The following is a 24,805-nucleotide window of genomic DNA, read 5'->3' as shown; positions in this document are numbered from 1 at the left end:
AACTCCCAGAGTTCACCCAGACTCACATTCATCGAGTCAATGATGCCATCCAGCCATCTCATCCTCTGTCGTCCCCTTCTCCTCTTGCCCCCAATCCCTCCCAGCATCAGAGTCTTTTCCAATGAGTCAACTCTTTGCATGAGGTGGCCAAAGTACTGGAGTTTCAGCTTTAGCATCATTCCTTCCAAAGAAATCCCAGGGCTGATCTCCTTCAGAATGGACTGGTTGGATCTCCTTGCAGTCCAAGGGACTCTCAAGAGTCTTCTCCAATACCACAGTTCAAAAGCATCAATTCTTCGGCGCTCAGCCTTCTTCACAGTCCAACTCTCACATCCATACATGACCACAGGAAAAACCATAGCCTTGACTAGATGAACCTTTGTTGGCCAAGTAATGTCTCTGCTTTTGAATATGCTATCTAGGTTGGTCATAACTTTCCTTCCAAGAAGCAAGCGTCTTTTAATTTCATGGCTGCAGTCACCATCTGTAGTGATTTTGGAGCCCAGAAAAATAAAGTCTGACACTGTTTCCACTGTTTCCCCATCTATTTGCCATGAAGTGGTGGGACCAGATGCCATGATCTTCGTTTTCTGAATGTTGAGCTTTAAGCCAACTTTTTCACTCTCCACTTTCACTTTCATCAAGAGGCTTTTTAGTTCCTCTTCACTTTCTGCCATAAGGGTGGTGTTATCTGCATATCTGAGGTTATTGATATTTCTCTATATACATAGACACTATAAAAGCTATGTTCTTAAAATTTTGGATTCTGTTTTCTGCTTTTAAAGTGTGGAATTTGGCAGGCTGTTACTTGCCAATAAGTTTGATTCTTTTGATGTTGTTTTTAAATTGTTATTGGTGGTCTAGAGTAGCCTTTACTCTAGAGCTCTTTTAGCCCCATCCGAAGACATAACTCTAGGGTATCTATTACTGAAGTGTGTCTCAGCCACATGTAGGTTCTGGGAACTGTTTAACTTACAGCTTCCCAGTAATTGCATTTAGTCTAGCCTTATGGCATTTCATACTATGCATGTGCACCTTACTTAGCCCAGAGCAAAGTCTCAGTGAAACCTCCTGCAGAGCCTTGGGGCTCCTCTGCATAGCTCCCACATCTCTGGTGTTGCACCTCACAAACTGAAGCTGCCACGACCTTCCCAAAATCAGATCTCAGTGACTTCTATACAGAGACTGCCATGCGTTCCTTGGTCTCCCTCTTCTGTACTGGGTCTGGAACGTGATATCAGGTAGAATGCTGAGGCTTCTGTATGACTCATTTGTTTCCATCCATTCAGAGAACACACTCAAGTACTGCATGTTTTCCATTGTCAGAAAACAATTGCTTCAAGTATTTTGTCCAGTTTTCTAGCTGTTTACAGGTAGAGGGACAACTCTGATACATGTTATTCCATTATGGGCAGAAAAGCATAGCTAGAATTTTTTTTTAAATCTAGTTTGAGTTATTTACATGTTGAGACTCACATATTACCCTAGTATTTATGATAACAGCAGTTGATTGTATCTTAATTTTATAAAATAATTTCATTTATATTGTCTGATTAGTTTTTATAACACTTTGAGTTAATAAGGATGATCTTTCTTACAATTGTGTTATAGCCAAAAAGACTGAGGTTCATAAGACAGTGAATGCTCACTTAGTAAGAGCTGGAGTTGGAATGTGATGTTAGCATAAACTACAACTCCTAAAACTTGAATCCTGGTTTCATGTATATCACGAAACCTTTTATTTTTCATCGATCCCTCCTCCTCCCTTCTTTATTCCTCTCAGGTTTGAATTATCTTTTAGGGTTTAATCATCAACTTTATCATGTTAGCTTAGTCAAAATTTTAAGAAGCAACTCAGTCTTTAACTTTCCACTTTGATAAATGCTACTTGTAATTCAAAACCATATATTAATTTCAAGTGACAAACTATAATCAATATATTTCATACATAACCAACATCCTCCAAATCCATATAGGCCACTGAAGTCCTCCCTAACCTCCTAAACTGCCAGCATTCATGTGTAACCTTGTATCTGTATCATCTTTCCTCCTCTTTTAAGTCATTTTCCCTAACTTTGAGCTATGAAGCTGCAGTAAACGTCTGAGTTTTTCCTAGTCCAAATGAAAAAAATTCAATTAAACATTAAAATAGGAAGGAAAACAAAATATTTTAACTAAACAAGAATAAAGTAAGAATAAGCCAGCTCCTCAGTTAGCATGACTAAGTAATATATTGAAATGACAGCTTTCTAAGAGTGAGCTGCATTTATGTCAGTCTATAATAAAACGGGACCAACTGACAGGGGCAATATTTGAAAAAATTTCAAGACTCAGTTGATTACCTTGTACCGTGAGGCACGGGATGAAAAGAGTGTTTTAATATTCCAATACACTTCTAGTCAACAGTGTGACTACATAGAGCACTGAACTAAGAGAAAAAAATACCTGAGACCACATAGCAGTCAGTGGGAAAGCCACCGATTGATGAGTCACATCATCCGTCATAATCTGCCTAGCTGGATACAGGGGATGACAACACGAGAGCCACGGATTAGTGGTCTCCAGTCTAAGTTAAGAGTAGTGGCATAAAAACTTTGAAAAGCAGTTTACATAGTTTACATATTTATATAATTGATGCTTTCAAACTGTGGTGTTGGAGAAGACTCTTGAGAGTCCCTTGGACTGAAAGGAGATCAAACCAGTCAATCCTAAAGGGAATCAACCCTGAATATTCATTGGAAGGACTGATGCTAAAGCTGAAGCTCCAATACTTTGGCCACCTGATGTGAAAAGCCAACTCGCGGAAAAGACCCTGATGCTGGGAAAGAGTGAAGGCAGGAGAAGGGGATGACATGGTTGGATGGCATTACCGATTCAGTGGACATGAATCTGAGCAAACTCCAGGAGATAGTAAAGGACTGGAAAGCCTGGCATGCTGTAGTCCATGGTGTTGCAAAGAGCAGGACACGACTGAGCGACTGAAAAATATATGTGTTTAAATAGACTTTACAAACAGTCACCTAGGCAACAATATGAAGTCATATTCTTTCATATGCAAGTTATATTTTCCTATAATACAGTAAAAAATAATTATTAATTCTAAGATGTGATTCACTTACCATCAAAATTCCTTTCTTGGTCTTCCTTGCCATTAATGGTATACTTATTGCCCTTTGGGAAACACTGGTTTATCCTATTTAACTTAAAATTTTACACAAATTAATTTTCATTAATTACCAACTTAGGAAACAATGCTATAAAGTTTTATGCAACATATAATGATGAGATACAGGAAGGTTTAGGCCTTTCATTTAGCAAATACTTGAAAATTGCTTTTGGTTGGCTTTTTTCAAATCAAAGCCTGAAGAGCTAGACATGTGGAAAACCTCCAAAGCCAACCTCTCTTCCTACCCTATACCCAACATGATCACAACCATGTTATTTGGGGGGGCAGGGTGGGGGCAGAAACAGACTTCTACAAGAGAAGAAGGAAGAAAAGGTACAACAAAATGTTAAGCAGTTATTTAAAGAATTATGGGTCACTGTTTTCTTTAAATTCTTCACTCTGTTCTTCCTTTCTCTACTTGCAAAATTTACCTAATGTCCTTCTGTTTCTTTTCAATAAAAGAATACAGTAATACTTTCTGAGTTTGACAATAGGGAATTCATGATCTCAGCCACAGTCAGCTCCTGGTCTTGTTTTTGCTGACTGTATAGAGCTTCTCCATCTTTGGCTGCAAAGAATATAATCTATCTGATTTTGGTATTGACCATCTGGTGATGTCCATGTGTAGAGTTTTCTCTTGTGTTGTTGGAAGAGGGTGTTTGCTATGACCAGTGCGTTCTCTTGGCAAAACCCTATTAGCCTTTGTCCTGCTTTGTTTTGCATTCCAAGGCCAAATTTGCCTGTTACTGCAGGTATCTTTTGACTTCCTACTTTTGCATTCCAGTCCCCTATAGTGACAAGGACATCTTTTGGGGGTATTAGTTCTAGAAGGTCTTGTAGGTCTTCGTAGAACCATTCAACTTCAGCTTCTTCAGCATTACTGGTCAGGGCATAGACTTGGATTACTGTGATAATGAATGGTTTGCCTTGGAAATGAACAGAGATCATTCTGTCGTTTTTGAGATTGCATCCAAGTACTGCATTTCGGACTCTTTTGTTGACCATGATGGCTACTCCATTTCTTCTAAGGGACTCTTGCCCACAGTGGTAGATATAATGGTCATCTGAATTAAATTCACCCATTCCAGTCCATTTTAGTTCACTGATTCCTAAAATGTCTATGTTCACTCTTGCCATCTCCTGTTTGATGACTTCCAATTTGCCTTGATTCATGGACCTGACATTCCAGGTTCCTATGCAATATTGCTCTTTACAGCATCAGACTTTACTTCCATTGCCAGTCACATCCAAAACTGAGTGTTGTTTTTGCTTTGCCTCTGTCTCTTCATTCTTTCTGGAGTTACTTCACAAATCTCCAGTAGCATATTGGGCACCTACCAACCTGGGGAGTTCATCTTTCAGTGTCCTGTCTTTTTGCCTTTTCAAACTGTTCATGGGGTTCTCAAGGCAAGAATACTGAAGTGGTTTGCCATTCCCTTCTCCAGTCCTGACCACGTTTTGTCAGGACTCTCCACTGTGACCCATCCGTCTTGAGTGGCCCTATGTGGCATGGCTCATAGTTTCACTGAGTTAGACAAGGCTGTGGTTCATGTGATCAGTTTGATTAGTTTTCTATGATTGTGATTCTGTCTGCTCTCTGATGGATAAGGATAAGAGGCTTATGGAAGCTTTTTGATGGCAGAGACTGACTGAGGGAGAAACTGGGTCTTGTTCTGATGGGTGGGGCCATGCTCAGTAAATCTTTAATCCAATTTTCTGTTGATGGGTGGAGCTGTGTTCCCTCCCTGTTGTTTGACCTGAGGCCAAATTATGGTAAAGGTAAGGAAGATAATGGCAACCTCCTTCAAATAACCCCCGCACACACTGCCTTACTCAGTGCCTCTGACCCTGCAGCAGGCCACCGCTGACCCACGCCTCTGCTGAACACTCCTGGGCAAGTCTGGGTCAGTCTCTTGTGGGGTCACTGCTCGTTTCTCCTGGGTTCTGGTGTGCACAAGATTTTATTTGTGCTCTCCAAGAGTCTGTTTCCCCAGTAATGCATAAGTTCTGGTGTAAGTCTCTGGGTCCTCGTGTGCACAAGGTTTGTTTGAGCCCTCTGAGCGTCTCTGGTGGGTATGGGGTTTGATTTTAAACACAATTTTGCCCCTCCTACCATCTTCCTGGGGCTTTTCCTTTGCCCTTGGATGTGGGGTATCTTTTTTTGGTGGGATCCAACATTCTTCTGTCAGCAGTTGTTCAGCAGCAAGTTGTAATTTTGGAGCTCTTGCAGAAGATGAGCACATGTCCTTCTACTCTTCCATCTTGAAACTTTAAGCTATGGTTAAAGTTCTAGTCAAAGCTATGGTTTTTCCAATAGTCATGTATGGATGTGAGAGTTGGACTATAAAGAAAGCTGAGTGCCAAATAATTGATGCTTTTGAACTGTGGTGCTGGAGAAAACTCTTGAGAGTCCCTTGGACTGCAAGGAGATCCAACCAGTCTATCCTAAAGGAAATCAGTCCTGAATATTCTTTGGAAGGACTGATGCTGAAGCTGAATCTCCAATACTTTGGTCACCTGATGTGAAAAACTGACTCACTAGAAAAGACCCTGATGCTGGGAAAGATTGAAGGCAGGAGGAGAAGCAGACGATAGAGGATGAGATGGTTGGATGGCATCACTGACTTGATGGACATGAGTTTGAGCAAGCTCCAGGAGTTGGTGATGGACAGGGAGGCCTGGCGTGCTGCAGTCCATGGGGTCAGAGAGTCAGACACAACTGAGCGACTGAACTATTTTCTATTCCTATGGATATCCTCAGAATGAAAGCTGCATATTATTTCAACCTATTCCTTATAATAGTTACATTTCTAATCTCATATTTTGATTCAAAACAAAAATTTAAGTGAGGATACCAACTTTTTTCTTACTTTTAAACTATTTAATATTTATATACAATCTTTTGTCTAATCTGTTACTATTCTCAAAGCACTAGAAATAGGGGTTTTGCCCATTATTACATGAAAAATACAATTTTAAGAACCTAAATGCTCTCAATGGCCAGAGCAGAATACAAATAAACTGGGTTCTGAAAAATGGATCTAAAATCATCTTGTAATTATAGCTTGATTATTCTTAAAACTCTTAATGGGATTCACTTTTAATTACTCTGGCAAGGATGAGGACAAGCTGGGGAATGGTAGGTAGATGGAAGGGATAGACATATCTAGAATAGCATAATTTGATAATTGCTGGTGCTGGGCAGTAAGTAAATGGGTGTTCTTTTTTTCCTGCATACTTGAAAAATTCGATGATAAAAGTTAAAACAAAAACAAAGTTCCAAGTTGTCTATAAAGTATTTTTGCTATTTCATTTGTATAATCAAATGCGAAAACAAGTATTTACCAGTAAGTATACAACTATTTAAAAGTTGTATGAAAGATTATTATTGCCACCTACTGGACACTTTGATTAACTACTTGCTCTTAAAAAACTCACTATTGGAAAACAAAACAAAACAAAACTATTAAATAGGTCTCCCCAACCCAGCATAAATATCTGGTTTTTAACAAGATAATGATAAGTAATACCAGTAAATTTATGTTTATAATAGTAATGATAATCAATAATGTTATATCACATCATTTCTAACATGAAATGCCACCTATAAAAGCTGCATTATAAAATTTCTGTTCAAGTATTGATGATCACCTTATTGTTGTCCTAATTTTACAAAAGATCTCAGATTTTGTTTTCCCATAGAAATTTAAATTGTTTACACATAGGGATAGACCAGAAAGCTAGAAACTAGCCCTGACTCTTAAATTTGGTGCATTATTTTTTTATCTCAATCTTTTAAAATCTTGACTTTTATTAAAAATTTTTCATCATTTATAACTTCATTAATTGTATACACCAGTGATTCTCAACCCTGCTACACAGAATTACCTGCCAAATTTGAAAATAAACTGATGATATCAAAACCAGAGTTTTTTTTTTTTTTTTTTTTAAACCAGGGTTAAAACATCTATTAGTAAATATCAATGGTTTTCAAAGTATAGTCTCTGGAGCAGCAACATCATCTGGGAATGAACCCAAGCAGGACCTATGTATTAAAGCCTTTCCTCGTCTCCATACTTCCTTGTTTGTAGGGAAAAGTTTAACCTCCTAGAACTTCCCAGAGTTCTAGAGGGCAGATTCAAACAGAAGAGTGAAAAGCAGCAGCAAAGGAAAGGCAGTCAAGGAACAGTAGTGCAGCACCAGGACAGGGTCCGTCCTCCTCAGGAGCTGTGCGTAGCCACCTCATAGTTCCTCGACGAGAACCGAGACCCCATCCAGGTGGAGGATGGTTAACTTTAGGCAGAGCACAAGCTCTGGATCCCAGACTGGTTGGGATCGGAAGGCTAATGACTGAGATTCCTGGAACATCATCACACTGTTACAGGGAAAGTTCATATACCTTGCAGCCCTCCCCTCCACGTTTTGCAGATAAAAACTCTTCAGAGAGTTCGGACTTTTTGAGCTCTAGCAGCCTATTTTCCTTGCTCGGCCCTTGTGATAAACCTCTCTCTGCTCCAAACCCCGTTTGGTTTGTTCGGGCTTATTGAGTGTGCACCAGGCACACAAACTTGGGTTTGGCAACAGGAACTTGTTAGAAATGTAAATGTTCAAGGTCCACCCCACTTTGCCAACTGGTGTCAAGCAATTTGAGCCTGCTAGCTCTCCAGGTGATTTGGATGCAGGCTAATGCTTGAGAGTTACAAGTATTTACCATACACATATTAAAACTTTTTACTTTTTTTAAACATAAGACTTTAATTTACTGTTTTCTAATAAAGAAAAAAGTACATTAATGATACAAAATTTGGAAAGGTTTATGTGAAGAGTAAACTAGTGCAATTCTATTTTTCCAGAAGGACACCATTATGAACACAACCAAAAGGAAAAATGCTCTAATGGAAGGTTAGTGAATAATTTATTCATAGGCCAGTTAATAGGACCCTGGAATGCTCTTGCCCAGAGCAAGTTTTCCAACCATATTTCCTTGTTCTGGTTTGTTCTGCTCAGAAAGGCACCTTAATTAAGACCTTCAACCATATCATACCTTTCAACTCGGGAATGTCACTTCTAGAAATACAGAGAAAAATAAATTACACTCAAAGATTTTCCCCAAACCGAAAGCAAGTTAAATGCCCCTAAATTGGGAAATGATTCCATAAATTAGAAGGTCAACAGAATGAAATATTGTTCATCCATTAAAATGCTGCTTTTCATGAGATTTTAAATAATATGGGGAAATCCTTACTTTATAACATCACTTGTGTGCATGTTCCTGTTTTTGTTTCTGTCAACTGAATAAAATAATGGAAAGCACCAAAATATTAATACTGATTACCTGAGTAGTAGCACTGAGTGATACTTTATTGCTAAAATTTTTAATAAGAGTATGCTGCTGCTACTGCTAAGTCGCGTCAGTTGTGTCCGACTCTGTGTGACCCCATAGATGGCGGCCCAACAGGCTCCTCTGTCCCTGGGATTCTCCAGGCAAGAATACTGGAGTGGGTTGCCATTTCTTTCTCCAATGCATGAAAGTAAAAGTGAAAGTGAAGTCGCTCGGTCGTGCCCGACTCTTAGCGACCCCATGGACTGTAGCCTACCAGGCTCCTCTGTCCATGGGATTCTCCAGGCAAGAGTACTGGAGTGGGTTGCCATTGCCTTCTCCCAATAAGAGTATACTTACTTTATTAATTGGAAAAAAAATTTACAAACAGTAATGGTGCTTCTACTCTGTGAATTAGGGTCTTTAACAATCAATATGTTTTCAGGACTGATGCTAAAGCTCCGATACTTTGGCCACCTGATGTGAAGAGCCAAACTCATTGGAAAAGACCCTGATGCTGAGAAAGACTGAAGGCAGGAGAAGGGGACGACAGAGGATGGGATGGTTGGATGGCTTCATCAACTCAATGGACATGAGTCTGAGCAAACTCTAGGAGAGAGTAAAGGACAAGGAAGCCTGGCATGCTGCAGTCCCTGGGGTAGCAGAGAGTCAGATGTAACTTTGCAACTGAACAAAAACAACTTTCAGAAGACCGGAACTGTGGGAAACAAGTAGAGATTTTTTTCACTCCTTCCATCAATGTTCCTTCTCAACCCACTCCTCCAACTCTTGTATTTCTACTTTATTCACATCAGCTGTGCCAGAACCCCATAATCAGACACACCAAGAAACTGAAGTGTAATTATTCAATATTTTTAAAACTTAAAACTGGTCAAACAGTTTACCTTAGAATATATAAAAAGGAGGTAAAATGGCTGAACAGGCTTTTAAAAAGAACAGGCTTCAACATTAGACAAAGTTAGGTTTAAATCTTAAATTGCCACATATGGGACCTCACACAAGTTTCAACTTCCTTTTCTGTGAAATGAGAGTCTCACCTTCCTCTCTGAGCTCCCGTGAGGAGGAAATGAGAGAATGCACACGAAGCAGAAGACAGCAGTAGGCACTCAACAGAAGGTAACTGCAGAAGACAGCAGTAGGCACTCAATAGAAGGTAACTGCAGAAGACAGCAGTAGGCACTCAATAGAAGGTAACTGCAGAAGACAGCAGTGGGCACTCAACAGAAGGTAACTGCAGAAGACAGCAGTAGGCACTCAACAGAAGGTAACTGCCGTTACTGCTTTGCAGTCAATGTTACAGTTGTTTTCAGTAAACACTCGTCAGATTTTAATTTTCCTGTGGGGGAAAAAAGCTTAGTGGGGTACAGTCATTTGGATGTCTCAGACCACTAAAATTTTAAAAACAATTGGGGAGACCTACATGGAGCCGTCAAATTATTCTTTACAAAGTGAGTGTTATTAAAACCCACCAACAAATTTATCAGGCCTATTATTTCACAGGGCTTCCCTTGCTGCTCAGACGGTAAAGAATCTGCCAGCAATGCAGGAGACCCAGGTTTGAGCCCTGGGTTGGGAAGATCTCCTGGAGAAAGGAATGGCATATAATTGCATATAAGAAAAAGCCCTTGAACATCCCCTAAAAAAGTGAAAGACAGTCTCAGAGTAAAGGAAATCAATCATTTCCAAGAAAGGACAGTTGGCAACTACATGACAAAATTATCCTTAATTTTTTTGTTTTTTCACTTACCAGTAAACATTTAAGGACCAACACCAGTTTGCAAATTGGTAGCTGAACTTCCTAGGCTGATTCTTCATCCATAAATTAAGTTGCTTTATCTACCTCATGGGATATTCATTCTACGGATACAAACAACTTGCTATCAAGCAGAGGAATTGAGGATCAAATGAAGCAAAGTAAATATATAAAAATACTATACACTGTGCCTTATATACTGCAAAGCACCATTTATTACAAAAAATACAAATAATGTAAATTCATTCCTAAGAGGAAAAAAATCTCCCATCCGTTTTAATGGCTGAGTCATTTTCTATATTCATGCTATCACAAAAGACGTTCAGAAGTTTTCAGAACGAAGACTGTCTAAAATTTTTCTTCAGAAGAGTCATATTTGTGATAGAGCCCACAATTCTTCCATTTTCTGTCTTGTGGGAATTGAGGACCTTACTTTTCTCTCAGATGGTACAGCTCTCGAGGGACAGCTATTAAGCTAGAAATTGCTATTATAATTACCAGCATGCAGAATCTGAATTCTTAGGAAGAAAATATAATAGGATCTAAAAGGTAGGTTCAGACACACAGCAAATTTTATTTTCTTATTTTTGAAAGTGTTCTAAGATTTTCCAGGGTTAAAATTTACTTTCACGTATGATGATCAATAATAAGACACCAAACTTAGAAAACTGACAGTTTTATAATTTTCAATGCTGCTTCTTGATCCAGTGAGAATAATTTCACAACGCAACACGTTTACACAGCTTTTTTGTCACTTTCTTTGGTTTCTCCTTCTTTAGGCAACAACGGCTCGATCTTTAGTAACAAACCTTCACTTGTTGAACTTCGAAGGAAAGCACGTACCACAAAAGGGCCTGTAAAGAGAGACGAGAAGCAGTTCTCATTTTATTCCAAATACCTAATGAGCAAATACAAACACACAACAAGAACCCTTATCGGATTCGTGTTATATTTGCACTTGAAAAGTACTGATATTACTGAACTATTATTTTAAATGATAACAAAGGGAAGATTGTTTCATTTCTAGAGAAGAAGGCAAACTAGTTGTACCAGAGTTTACTAGAGATTTATCAATGAAATCATACATATTCACTAATAATTCATTTCTCTCTTCTAGAAGGTGATCACCTACAATTTATTTTATTGCAAAGACAACAGTAAAGGGAGCAGGTGGTGATATTTACCTTAGTTGGCAAGATTCTAAATATTTATTTAAAACAGTCAGCACATATGCTACCTTTGTATTACCAAGCATTTTTTAGTAAAATTCCCTAAAAATTAAAAAAACTTTCATAAAGATAAAGAGACCTCATTTAAAATGGCAAAGAGAAAATAACTACATTGCTTTTAAAGATTTATTATTCATCATTCTAGGGCTTCCCTGGTGGCTGAGTGGTCAAGAATCTGCCTGCAATGCAGGAGACCCCGTTCCATCCCTGGGTTGGGAAGATTCCCTGGAGAAGAGAATGGCAACCCACTCCAGTATTCTTGCCTGGAGAACCCCATGGACAGAGGAGCCTGGTGGGCTTCAGGCCATGGGATCGCAAAGAGTCAGACACAACTGAGCGACTCACACACACACACACACACACTCATCATTCTAATCCTGCTATAGGATCAGAGGTTTTAAACTGAAATAAAAGTTCTCCAAGACATAGAAGAATCTATATATACAATTATATATATATAATCTACATACAATTACTAAGTACTATGGTCATACTTAGGAGAACAGAATTAACATATGAGGTATTTATTCACCAGTGGGTTTAACTCCCAAATATGGTTAAATATAGCTTAAGATTGTGTTTTAATTATACATTTGGTTTATAAAACAAAATGTGACATATTCCTATAATGGGAAGCCTGTAAGTACTGAATCAGTTGAGGGAAATGTACTCTTGAACATGTTTTTGTGAATGGCAAGTGATACAGCGGGAACTATACATGTTTCGAGCTTATGACACAGCTGCTACATCAAGTTTCACTGTTCTCCATGAATCACCCCGTTTATAAAATGTGATTCTTCTAACATGACTAAAACTTTGTCTCTCTTCCAAAATAAATAAGATAAAGAAAGCCAACTGCTAGTACCAGTGACAAAGTGAATGGTCTGGCTTCAAAATATGATCTATCTCACAAATGATTTTAGTTTCTGCTTAAATACTATTTTAAGTTTAAGGCAATCTGTTACAGTTTTCTTTCAAATTTGATTACATTTAATGACAGAAATAATGTGGGAATTTACAAAGGCTTCACAGTGTGTTCCTTATTAGTGTTAAAGAGGTTTCCTCTCTAGACAACTACAACTTATTAAAAAGGATCAGGAATACTTTGGTGAATTCAATTGTATTGCTTTAACCTCAGATATATATTATCTGAAGCATCACAGGATTATAGGGAAGTCTAACCCCAGTGAACCACTTACCCAAATTCAGTGGTCTTTGCCTACAAACTTCATTGATAACGGCTTGTAGATTGGCAGCTATCTGGTCACTTGGCATATCCAGCTGAAAGAAAAGGACACATAACATTAATGATGTAAAAGTAAGACAACAGTACAATTTTTGGTAACTGTATCAGTAGTTACTCCAGACAGTTTTTTCAAATACTCAACTAGTGCAAATTATCTACTAAGGGACTCTATTGTGAAAGAAAAAACTTCCATAGCTCTTTTTTTAGAATGCTACATTTATATGTCTCTACATGTCAAGACTCAATTACCTTTTAGAGCATATTACAGCAAAGTATTTTGAAGTGGTTCCCACTTGTGGTTCCTTGAATTCCAAATTTCCCCAAAGCATATTGTGGGGTAGAATATTCCACCCCAGGAATCAGTGATATTTTTTTCTTAAAGCTGTTGATTATTTTTTTTAGTTTATTTTTTAAAAGAAACTTAAAATATTTAGAAGTTAATGCTTTCAAAAGTCCAAAATGAAATTCCTTGACTACACATTCAGATAATATATATCTCACACAGAGACATTTCCAAGATGCTATAGTAACACTCTCTAACTGTAATAACAATTATCTTCCTACTTAGCAGAAGCTACAGTAAGTCCTATATAGTGAATGAGCCCTATTCATAAAACACCTAACCCAGCATGCATCTTTGGAAAGTCCTTGAGTTTCTCATTCAAAATTCAATGCATGTTATTCTCTTAAATATGCCACTAAAAATCAATTCTGTTACAGTCCTATGTTTAAAGGATTTTGCACTTTTGTCAAATGAATCCAGTTTTTAAAATTCATATAAAACTTGTAATAGCGTAATTGGTAAAAATTACACAGTAAGAATTCAAGATCAAACAAGAATTCTATCTCCCAATGACTCTTGAGATCACTGTGAGAAATGTGGTACATAAGCATATGAAGAATTCCTCCTGAAAAGAAAATTGTTCTCATCATCATCAGACAATATTTATTCAACACGCACTTGGGCATGATACAGTATCAAACCCTAAATGAGAAGGTCTGGACATTATTGGAGGAATTTTCATTTTATGCCAATCCATAAGTGGGAGTTTTGAGAGGGGAAAAAAAAAGCAATGCTTAGTTCTCCTTATTAAATCCATAGACCTTACAGACATTAAATTCCATCAAAGTAAGTAGTTCACTGACAGGCAGGGTACCTTACATTTGCTATGGCAGAAAAGAGAAAACAAAACATATAGAGTATCAACATGTATCTTTTCATTCCTCTCTTAATTCTCCACTTTACCTCAAAAGGCCCTTCTTTCTATTAGCAACTAAAGTAACCAACACTGCTCTGGGGAGTTCCTTTAGCCTTTGTAAAGATCTATTGTTCTTTAGCCACTAAGTCGTTTCCCATGGACTGTAGCCCGAAAGGCTCCTCTGTCCATTGCATTTCCCAGGCAAGAATACTGGAGTGGGTTGCCATTTCCTTCTCCCAGGGATCTTCCTGACTCAGGGATCAACTCGCATCTTCTGCTAGGCAGGCGGATTCTTTACCACTGAGCCACCAGGGAAGCCCACAAAGACCTATACCTACCTTAAATTTGGGAAAGTAATAGATACAAGAAAAAGCAAGAGGCCCAATATACCTTCCTTAACAGTTACAAGCTAGACTGCGGGACATTGCATACTACCCTCAGATGTTTGTGACTATTCTTCCTGCAGACCTATACTGCCATTCCTACTGTAAACTAACAACATAGGCTCCAGAAATGCAAAACAGATGCCCTCAATGATTTCATAAACTCTTAAAATACATAAACTGTTTTAAAATACAGCTTGCACGTTTGTCCAAATTTTAGCACCTCTAATCATTAGTACTATCAGTTCAGTTCAGTCACTCAGTCGTGTCCGACTCTTTGCAACCCCATGAATCACAGCACACCAGGCCTCCCTGTCCATCACCAACTCCCAGAGTTCACTCAGACTCAAGTCCATCAAGTCAGTGATGCCATCCAGCCATCTCATCCTCTGTCGTCCCCTTCTCCTCCTGCCTCCAATCCCTCCCAGCATCAGAGTCTTTTCCAATTAGTCAACTCTTCACATGAGGTGGCCAAAGTATTGGAGTTTCAGCTTTAGCATCAGTCCTTCCAAAGAATACCCAGAACTGATCTCCTTTAGAATGGACTGGCTGGATCTCCTTACAGTCCAAGGGACTCCCAAGACTCTTCTCCAACACCACAGTTCAAAAGCATCAATTCTTCGGTCCTCAGCTTTCTTCATAGTCCAACTCTCACATCCATAGATGACTACTGGAAAAACCATACCCTTGACTAGACAGACTTTTGTTGGCAAAGTAATGTCTCTGCTTTTGAATATGCTATCTAGGTTGGTCATAACTTTCCTTCCAAGGAGTAAGCGTCTTTTAATTTCATGGCTGCAATCACCATCTGCAGTGATTTTGGAGCCCAAAAAAATAAAGTCTGACACTGTTTCCCCATCTATTTCCCATGAAGTGATGGGATCAGATGCCATGATCTTCGTTTTCTGAATGTTGAGCTTTAAGCCAACTTTTTCACTCTCCTCTTTCACTTTCATCAAGAGGTTTTTTAGTTCCTCTTCACTTTCTGCCATAAGGGTGGGGTCATCTGCATATCTGAGGTTATTGATATTTCTCCCAGCAATCTTGATTCCAGCTTGTGCTTCATCCAGCCCAGAGTTTCTCATGATGTACTCTGCATAGAAGTTAAATAAGCAGGGTGAGAATATATAGCCTTGAAGGACTCCTTTTCCTATTTGGAACCAGTTTGTTGTTCCATGTCCAGTTCTAACTGTTGCTTCCTGAACTGCATACAGGTTTCTCAAGAGGCAGGTCAGGTGGTCTGGTATTCCCATCTCTTTCAGAATTTTCCACAGTTTATTGTGATCCACACAGTCAAAGGCTTTGGCGTAGTCAATAAAGCAGAAGTAGATGTTTTTCTGGAACTCTCTTCCTTTTTCGATGATCCAGCGGATGTTGGCAATTTGCTCTCTGGTTCCTCTGCCTTTTCTAAAACCAGCTTGAACATCTAGAAATTCACGGTTCATGTATTGCTGAAGCCTGGGTTGGAGAATTTTGAGCATGACTTTACTAGCGTGTGCTGCTGCTAAGTCACTTCAGTAGTGTCCGACTCTGTGGGACCCCATAGATGGCAGCCCACCAGGCTCCCCCATCCCTGGGATTCTCCAGGCAAGAACACTGGAGTGGGTTGCCATTTCCTTCTCCAATGCATGAAAGTGAAAAGTGAAAGTGAAGTCACTCAGTCGTGTCCGACTTTTAGCGACCCCCTGGACTGCAGCCTACCAGACTCCTCCGTCCATGGGATTTTCCAGGTAAGAGTACTGGAGTGGGGTGCCATTGCCTTCTGTGAGATGAGTGCAATTGTGCGGTAGTCTGAGCATTCTTTGGCATTGTCTTTCTTTGGGAGTGGAATGAAAACTGACCTTTTCCAGTCCTGTGGCCACTGCTGAGTTTTTCAAATTTGCTGGCAAACTGAGTACAGCACTTTCACAGCATCATCTTTCAGGATTTGAAAGAGCTCAACTGGAATTCCATCACCTCCACTAGCTTTGTCCGTAGTGATGCTTTCTAAGGTTCACTTGACTTCACATTCCAGGAAGTCTGGCTCTAGGTGAGTGATCACAGTATCATGATTATCTTGGTCGTGAAGATCTTTTCTGTACAGCTCTTCTGTGTATTCTTGTCCTTTGTCTTTCATAGTTAGTACTATGTCCTCTACTAAATCTTAAAATAAATTCAGTCACACACCTCACTTTTTATTTTAGATATTGTATAAAATTATGAAAAAGTTGTATGTTTTATGAGCATGATGCTGCTGCTGCTAAGTTGCTTCAGTCATGTTGGACACTGTGCGACCCCATAGACGGCAGACCACCAGGCTCCCCTGCCCTGTCCTGTGCAACCCCATAGATGGCACCTTACCAGGCTCCCCCATCCCCCAGGCTCTCCAGGCAAGAACACTGGAGTGGGCTGCCATTTCCTTCTCCAACGCATGAAAGTGAAAAGTCAAAGTGAAGTCGCTCAGCTCTTAGCGACCCCATGGACTGTAGCCTACCAGGCTCCTCTGTCCATGGGATTTTCCAGGCAAGAATATTGGAGTGGGGTGCCAGGCTTCTCATTGCACTGACTTCTCTTGTTACAGAACACACGCTCTAGGGTATGTAGGCTTCAGTAGTCGTGGCACATGGGCTCAGTAGTTGCAGCTCCCAGGCTCTAGAGCACAGACTCAATAGTTGTAGCACATGGGCTTAGCTGCTACATGGCATGTGAGATCTTCCCGGATCAGGACCTGAACCTGGGTCTCCTACACTGGTAGGTGGATTCTTTACCAGTGAGCTATCAGGGAAGTCTCCATTAATGTTTTTAAGAAAAGACTGATTTACTGAATCCTACCTTTTGCTTTTGTCCTTATTATATCAGAAATACCTCACTAAGCACACTAAAGGCTTTCTAAGTGGTTCACTGAGTAAAGAATCTGCCTACAATGCAGGAGACGCAGGTTCTATCCCTGGGTCGGGAAGATCTCCTGGAGGAGAAAATGGCAACCCACTCCAGTATTCTTGCCTGGAGAACACCATAGACAGAGGAGTCTGGCAGGCTACACAGTCCATGAGGACGCAAAGAGCTGGACAGAACTGAGCATGCACTTATCTTCTAAGCACACTAGACAGACAACTTTCCAAAGATGTCAGCGTGGTGGCTCAGTGGATACAGGTAAACTGTATCTCTTTGACTCTCAGATTTTCCTCTTTCCATGCAATTCGTAACTTTGGCTTTCAAGCACTTTCTACCATTATGGGAGAACTAAAAAACTGTGATTCTTAACCACTTTTTGTCCCTTTGAGATACAAATACATGCAGGACAAACTGTAGTCATGAGACTGTCTGAGGCTGTGATTCTTAAAACTTTTTTCAGTTATCAAATCTTGCTCCAGAATAAGGTACTCAGGCACACAAAAATTTTAGCTCATGTTTTTAGGGTCTTCAAAGATTCTTTGATTAAGAGAAAGAGGAGGAGAGGAGAAAAGCTCCTGAGGAAAGGGTCTCAGTTAAAAAGAATCCTTGGGCCACACCTGGAGAACCACCAATGGTGGAAGTCAGCTCAAATACTTTGAAAGACTAAGGACAAGAGTATGGAAAAAGGATTCAACTTAATTGTCTACATTTTACAGGGGACGGACCAAAAAAAGAAAATCAAAGTATGTGCGCACAATTTTTAAACATTCCTGTGTTCCTCCTAGAGTGGCCCGCTTCTGTCACTGTAAATGTTCCAACAGCTTCTAGATGACTGATCATCTCTAACTGGAAACTGCAGAGAGAACTGCTGCTTTGAATAAGCACTTGTTAGAACATCTGACCTTCAAAATCTCTTCCAAGTGCAATGATCTAAGATCATACACAGGGTAGCCTGGCAGTGGTTTTGCAAGTGGGCCAACACTCCTAATTCCCTTGACTCCTGAAGGTTTAAACCAAGAAAAGGAAGACAGTCTGTGTATTTCCTACACAACATCAAGGAAAGTGATAGCAGCAGTGGTAGTGGTAGGGGTGATAATAGAAGTAGTAGAAATAGAGCAGCTCTATTTATTGGGTGCTTACTCTAAGCCAACTCTATTCTAAGCACTTATACATTCTCACTTATTTCTCCCAAATATCCTAAATATGGGTCCCATTATCATTTTCCTTTTACAATTAGAAACTGAGACTTAGAAAACTTTGTAACTTATTCAAAAGCACCCAGATGATAAAGAGTGGTCCAGCAGCTATGTGCATGAGCTCTAAAGGCAGAGAAATGTAACTCTGAAACCCACTTCCACCGCTTACTAGCTTGTGACCCTGAGCACAGCTAGAAAGTGATGGTAATCCTTATGAAAACTGAAGTATCAGTTCTCTGGAAAACACAAATGACTTGTTATAAACTAAGGAAAGAAAAAGAGGAAACTAGGTGAAATATTGAAAGGAAAAGAATATGTATTTAAGTGGGAAAAATGCAAATTTTTCTTTCTGCCCAATGAATCCTTTTCTACATTCCCAGCTTTTAACTGTTCACAGCACACAATCTAGCAACATTCACTTGGCCTTCACTCTTTGTTGAGCACTGACTGGGGCTAGGAATGCGAAGATGAGCAAGACACAAATCTTACCATCAAGGAGCTTCCCATGTAGTCACTAGAATCCAACATGACAGGTGCCACTCAAACTAAATGAACCAAGTGCCACAAGGGGAGAAGGAGAACTGACTGTGACAGGCAAGGCCTCACAAAGGTGACATTCAAATGGAGGCTTAAAGGATGAAGAGTTCTGAAGACAAAGAGGATCTAGGCAGAGGGAGGAGCACACGTTACTGTAAGAACAGGTGGTTCAGGTGACCAGGAGGCGGCTCACTGCTCAGGGCTGGCTGCAAACTCAAATGACTCCAGTGGCCAGAGCTGGTAACATGCACCACTGAAGCAGACTGGGTTTGAGTGCATGTGCAGATATGACCTGCAGGACACAGCCTGTGCAGAGGTGAACAGCACTGCCCCACAGGGAGGAGGCAGTGGCCACCCAGTGCTAACAGAATGTTACACTGAGGTCTCTGGGGCCAGTTTATCAGAACTCTTGACTCATCAAGAGTAACAAGGAATCTGGATTTCTGGGTGATATCATCTAGTTTTTAAATGCTGAATCAGTAAAACAAAACAAGTCTGGGAGCCAAACTCAGCCCATTTGCAACGTCAGACATCAAGTTACATCACTGAAAATAACAGGAAATCCTGAATTTGAACTTGGCATAGTGATTTGAGACTACACTTTAAGAAGATTGGAATCTATAGCTCAAGATTTTAGAATGCGTGCGTCCTAAGTTGCCTCCCTTGTGTCTGACTCTGCGACCCCATGGACTGCAGCCCACCAGGCTCCTCCGTCCATGGGATTCTCCGGGCAAGAATACTGGAGTGGGTTGCCTTGCCCTACCTCCTCCAGACCCAGGGATCGAACCTGCATCTCTTATGCCTCCTGCATTGGCAGGTGGGGTCTTTACCACTAGCACCACCTGGGAAGCCCTAAAGATTTTAGACTCTATTCTGCCAACCATGAGAAGTTATTTAATGTTTATAAGTAAACAACTGGTATTTCTGAGCTATGTTTTAGAAAGAATTTTAGAGGAAGGGTGTATAACAGGAGCTGGCAAACTTTTCTCTATAACTGGTCAGAGAGAAAATATTTGGGGCTTTGCAGGCCAAATGGGCTGTCACAAATACTCAATTCTGCTGTTGTGGTGCAAAAGTCATCCTAGAGAATGCATGAACGATGACCACAGCTGTGCTCCAAGGACGTTTAACTTACAGAAACAGCTGGGGAGCTGGGAGGGTCCCACAGGCCACAGTTTGCAGACCCCCGGTGAGGAAGACAGACCAAAGGATGCCTGGGAAAGTAGTGGCTAAAAGAAACCAATCATCTTCACTACAACAGAAATGATTTTTGTTTTGTGTGTTTAACAGAAAGCTTTGTTGAGTGCTGATAGACTTTTAATGTATCCTACAATGCATCTACTTATGCAGATGAGGCAAAAAAATGTTTTTTTTCAAGCTAAGAATTGAATTGCCATTTAAAATAAAAGTAGGAAAAATGCTCAGCAACTGTTCTGACAACTGCTGCAAATTTTACACACACACTTGAAACAAGATATTGCATGCCGCCTTTCTGAAGTTTGTTCAGGACTGATGACCAGAGTCTACATCTGAAAGCAAAAAAGGCATTTAATGCCCTATATTCTTGGCCTTCCCAGGTGGCACTAGTGGTAAAGAACCCAGCTGCCAATGCAGAAGACATAAGAGACGCAAGTTTGATCCCTTGGTCATGAAGATCTCCTGGAGGAGGGGATGGCAACACACTCCAGTATTATTGCCTGGAAAATCCCATGGACGGAGGAGCCTGGTGGGCTACGGTCTATGGGGTCACCAAGAGTCAAACATGACTTAGCACACACGCTTGCACCCACACTCTATATTCTAAAGAAAGATACCAACAATTAAGGTCATAATATTCTCACCATAATCAACAATCATGCAAAGTAGAAGCAGGCCAAAAGGCAAGGCTCCAAGAAGCTCCTGTGTAGACTAGGGGCACTGCCAGAAGAGGGTACTAGTGGCTGAACAAATACATGCTTGAAGGACATCAAATCAGTAAGAGCTGGTCAGAGGAGTGAAGTGAAGTCGCTCAGTTGTGTCCGACTCTTTGTGACCCCATGGACTGTAGCCTACCAGGCTCCTCCCTCCATGGGATTCTCCAGGCAAGAGTACTGGAGTGGGTTGCCATTTCCTTCTCCAGGGGATCTTCCCGACCCAGGGATCGAACCCAGGTCCCCTGCATTCCAGGCAGATGCTTTAACCTCTGAGCCACCAGGGAAGTCCCCTGGTCAGAGGAGTAGTGACAACCAAAGTGGAGCCACAAACACAAGCAGGTAAGACAGGGCAGTTGCTTCTACTCCCTTTGTTAAGCCTTTACCCCAGAGGAGTTATGCCTGGAACCCATAGTGGAGCGAGGCATTTACAGCTGAATTAAGTCACTGCCACACTCTACAGTCTAGAGCGGAAGAAGGTGTGAATGAAATTTTAATAAGCCCTCCCTGCTTCAGATCATGAGCCATAAAAGCCTGGTTCCAACTTGAACAAGGAAAATCTTTGGATATGAGATCAGAGTTTTGAAATGGATCTCACTGCACTTTTAATTTCTGAATTAGATCACTAGAATTATGCCTGTCACTCACCTCACATGCCTGTGCATAAGACAGAAGCGAAACTGTGCGTGGCATGCTTGGAGTCAGGGAGTGGGGAAGCCTATTTCATGTTTGCACTTCACTAAATTCAAACTTTTCAATAGGTCTGTACATTTACACACAGACGTATTCTGTGCCCACGAGAAACGTGAATATATGTTCATAGGGGTGACGGTTATAATAATAAGTGACACCTAGGTAGAAGGGGACGACAGAGCATGAGATGGCTGGATGGCATCACTGACTCGATGGACATGAGTCTGGGTGAACTCCGGGAGTTGGTGAAGGACAGGGAGGCCTGGCGTGCTGCGATTCATGGGGTGGCAAAGAGTCGGACACGACTGAGCGACTGAACTGAACTGAATGGACTGAGGTCACTTACGGTGACCAGTGGTTAAGAATCTACCTTCCAATGAAGGGGACATGGGTTAGATCCCTGGTCAGAGAACTAAGATCCCACCCGCTGTGGGGCAACTAGGCCCAGGCGCCGCAACTGCTGAGCCCACGCCACAACTGGAGAGAAGCCGACTGGCTGCAACAAGAGAGTCTGTATGCCACAGTGAAGGTGCTGTGTGTGGCAACTATAATATTAGTAAGACCCAGCACACCCAAATAAACAAACAAGTGATGCTGGAAAAAACCTAAACGGCCCAAAAGAAGGACTGAGGTTGAACAAATTATGAGATATCCACGAGATACTACTGTGAAAATAATGCTTTGCAAGAATTGTAATAATTTCAGAAAATATTCAAGATACACTATTTAAGGAAAAGAGAAAATTCAGTATATAGGATAACAGTAATTACATAAACAGGAAATAAACACGTAGCGCCTTGCAAGTCTCCTCCCTTTTCCTGGAGCCCTGATGACACGAATAAGGTTTCTGCTCTGCTACAGACACATACACACAAAATACACGCATAGAGAAAGCGCAATAATGAACAGCACTAAAACGTTACCAATCGCAATTTTAAAATGTTGTCCTCTCGTTTATGCTATTTGGTATCTTTCAAATATTATATACATGTTATCACCTGTTAATTACAAAAAAGAACACTAGCTTTACTTAGCATTTTAAATTATAAAACTAGTCCTTTACAATGGTAAAAAAATGACAAGGCATACTTTATCTCTTCCTGCTTCCTTGAAACAAAATAAAATCCATTCCCATTGTTGGTACTGAGGGACACCCCCCTCCCACCCTGAGGCTTATATATACTGATAATTATATTTAATTGAAAGGCAGTAAAATCGACCTTTTCAGGGTGTACAGTTCTATCAATTTTAACTCATGCAAACATCTGAGCAGCCACCATCACAATACTACACACAGAACCAAAAACCCTCCCTCCCGTGACCTCCCTTAGTCATTCCTGATTCCTGGCAACTAGTGACTTGTCACGATGGCTTCGTTTTTTCTAAAAGATCATACAGATGGAACAACATGTAACCTTTCTCTCCTCCAAAATTTAAAAAACTGTGGTAAAATATACATAAAAGTTACCCTTTTAACCATTCTGAAGTGTACGGTTCGGTGGCATTAAGCACCTTCACGTTGTTGTACGGCTCTGACCATCTCACCTCCAGCACTTGTTCCATCTTCCGCATCTAAAACTCTGTATCCATTAAACACTAACTTCCAATTCCCTTCAACCCTAAGCCCCTGGCAACCACCATTCTGTTCTCTGTTTCTATGAATTTAACTGCTCTAAGCAGCTCATGTAATATTTGAAATCACATATTTGTCCTTTTGTGACTGGCTTATTTCATTTAGCATAATGTCTCCAAGTTTCATCCATGTTGTAGCAAATATCAGCATTTCCTCCCTTTTTAAGGCTGAATAATATTCTATTGTATGTACATACACCTTCTGTTCATCCATCCATTCTTTGACGCTTGTGAACCATGCTGCTATGAATATACATATATCTATCTATGTCTCCGCTTTCAGTTCTTTGAGGTGTATATCTGTAAGTGGAACTGATGGATCTTATGGTAAGTATGTTTTATTTTTTGAGGAACTACCATACCATCTTCCACAGCACCTACACCACTTCACATCCCCACCAGCACTGCACCAGGCTTCCAACTTCTCCATATTTTCACCAGCACTAATCTCTGCTTTTCTGATAACAGCCATTTCAACAGGCATAATGCAGTATCTCCTTTTGATTTTAATTTGCATTTTCTTGATTCTAATGATGCTGAGTATCTTTTCATGTGTTTACTGGCCATTTGTGCATCTTATTTGGAGAACTGAAAAAAGTGAAAGTGTTGGTCGTTCAGTTGTGTCCAACTCTTTGCAACCCCATGGATTGTAGCCCGCCAGGCTCCTCTGTTCATGGAATTCTCCAGGTAAGAATACTGGAGTGGGTAGCCATTCCCTTCTCCAGGGGATCTTCCAAACCCATGTATTCAAATCCTTTGCTCATTTTATTTGTCTTTTTATTATTGAGGTATAAGAGTACTTTATATTTTAGCTATGCTTATCAGATATATATATATACACACACACACACACACATACATACACACATACACACGCACATATAGTTTGCAGATACTTTCTACCATTCAGTGGGTTGCCATCTCATTCTGTCAATAGTATCCTTTGATGCACAAGAGTCTTACGTATTTGATAAAATACAATTTATCTCTTTTGTTGCCTGTGCTTTTGGTGTCAGTATGTTACTTTCTGAGACTACTTTCAATCAGGTTACAGTATGCAACCTTTTAAGAAAATGTCCTAAATTATTGTGCCTATCAATAGTTCACACGTTCTTTTAAATCACTGAGTAGTATTCCATTACACAGATATATCGGAGGGTTTTTTTTAAAAGCCATTCATGTATGGAAGGATAACTGGATTTTTTCCATCTTTTGATAATTATCAATACAATTCCTACAAATATTTGTGTGGATATCTATTTGTGTGAATGTTATGTTTTGATTTCACCATAAATGTTTCAACTCTATGGGAATGGAATTGGTGGACCTTACAGTAAATAAAAAGCCTCTTGATGAAAGTGAAAGAGGAGAGTGAAAAAGTTGGCTTAAAGCTCAACATTTAGAAAACTAAGATCATGGCATCTGGTCCCATCACTTCATGGGAAATAGATGGGGAAACAGTGGAAACAGTGTCAGACTTTATTTTTCTGGGCTCCAAAATCACTGCAGATGGTGACTGCAGCCATGAAATTAAAAGACGCTTACTCCTTGGAAGGAAAGTTACAACCAACCTAGATAGCATATTCAAAAGCAGAGACATTACTTTGCCAACAAAGCTCCATCTAGTCAAGGCTATGGTTTTTCCA

General features: G+C 40.2%; 1 protein-coding gene across 1 annotated transcript in view; it reads right to left on the bottom strand.

Moving 5' to 3' along the window:
- Window positions 1-10,457: 10,457 nt before the first annotated feature.
- MRPL1 (mitochondrial ribosomal protein L1) overlaps window positions 10,458-24,805 on the bottom strand; it is a 70,852-nt gene continuing 56,504 nt past the window's right edge. Inside the window, 2 exon segments of the mRNA NM_001101844.2 lie at window positions 10,458-11,114; window positions 12,689-12,770. Coding sequence (NP_001095314.1) covers window positions 10,996-11,114; window positions 12,689-12,770 — 201 coding nt within the window. The 3' untranslated portion in view covers window positions 10,458-10,995.

Source organism: Bos taurus, chromosome 6 (genome assembly GCF_002263795.3).
Source record: "Bos taurus isolate L1 Dominette 01449 registration number 42190680 breed Hereford chromosome 6, ARS-UCD2.0, whole genome shotgun sequence".
NCBI lineage: Eukaryota > Metazoa > Chordata > Mammalia > Artiodactyla > Bovidae > Bos > Bos taurus.
Note: the sequence above shows the minus strand (reverse complement) of the source record. Positions and strands in the feature narration are given on the sequence as shown.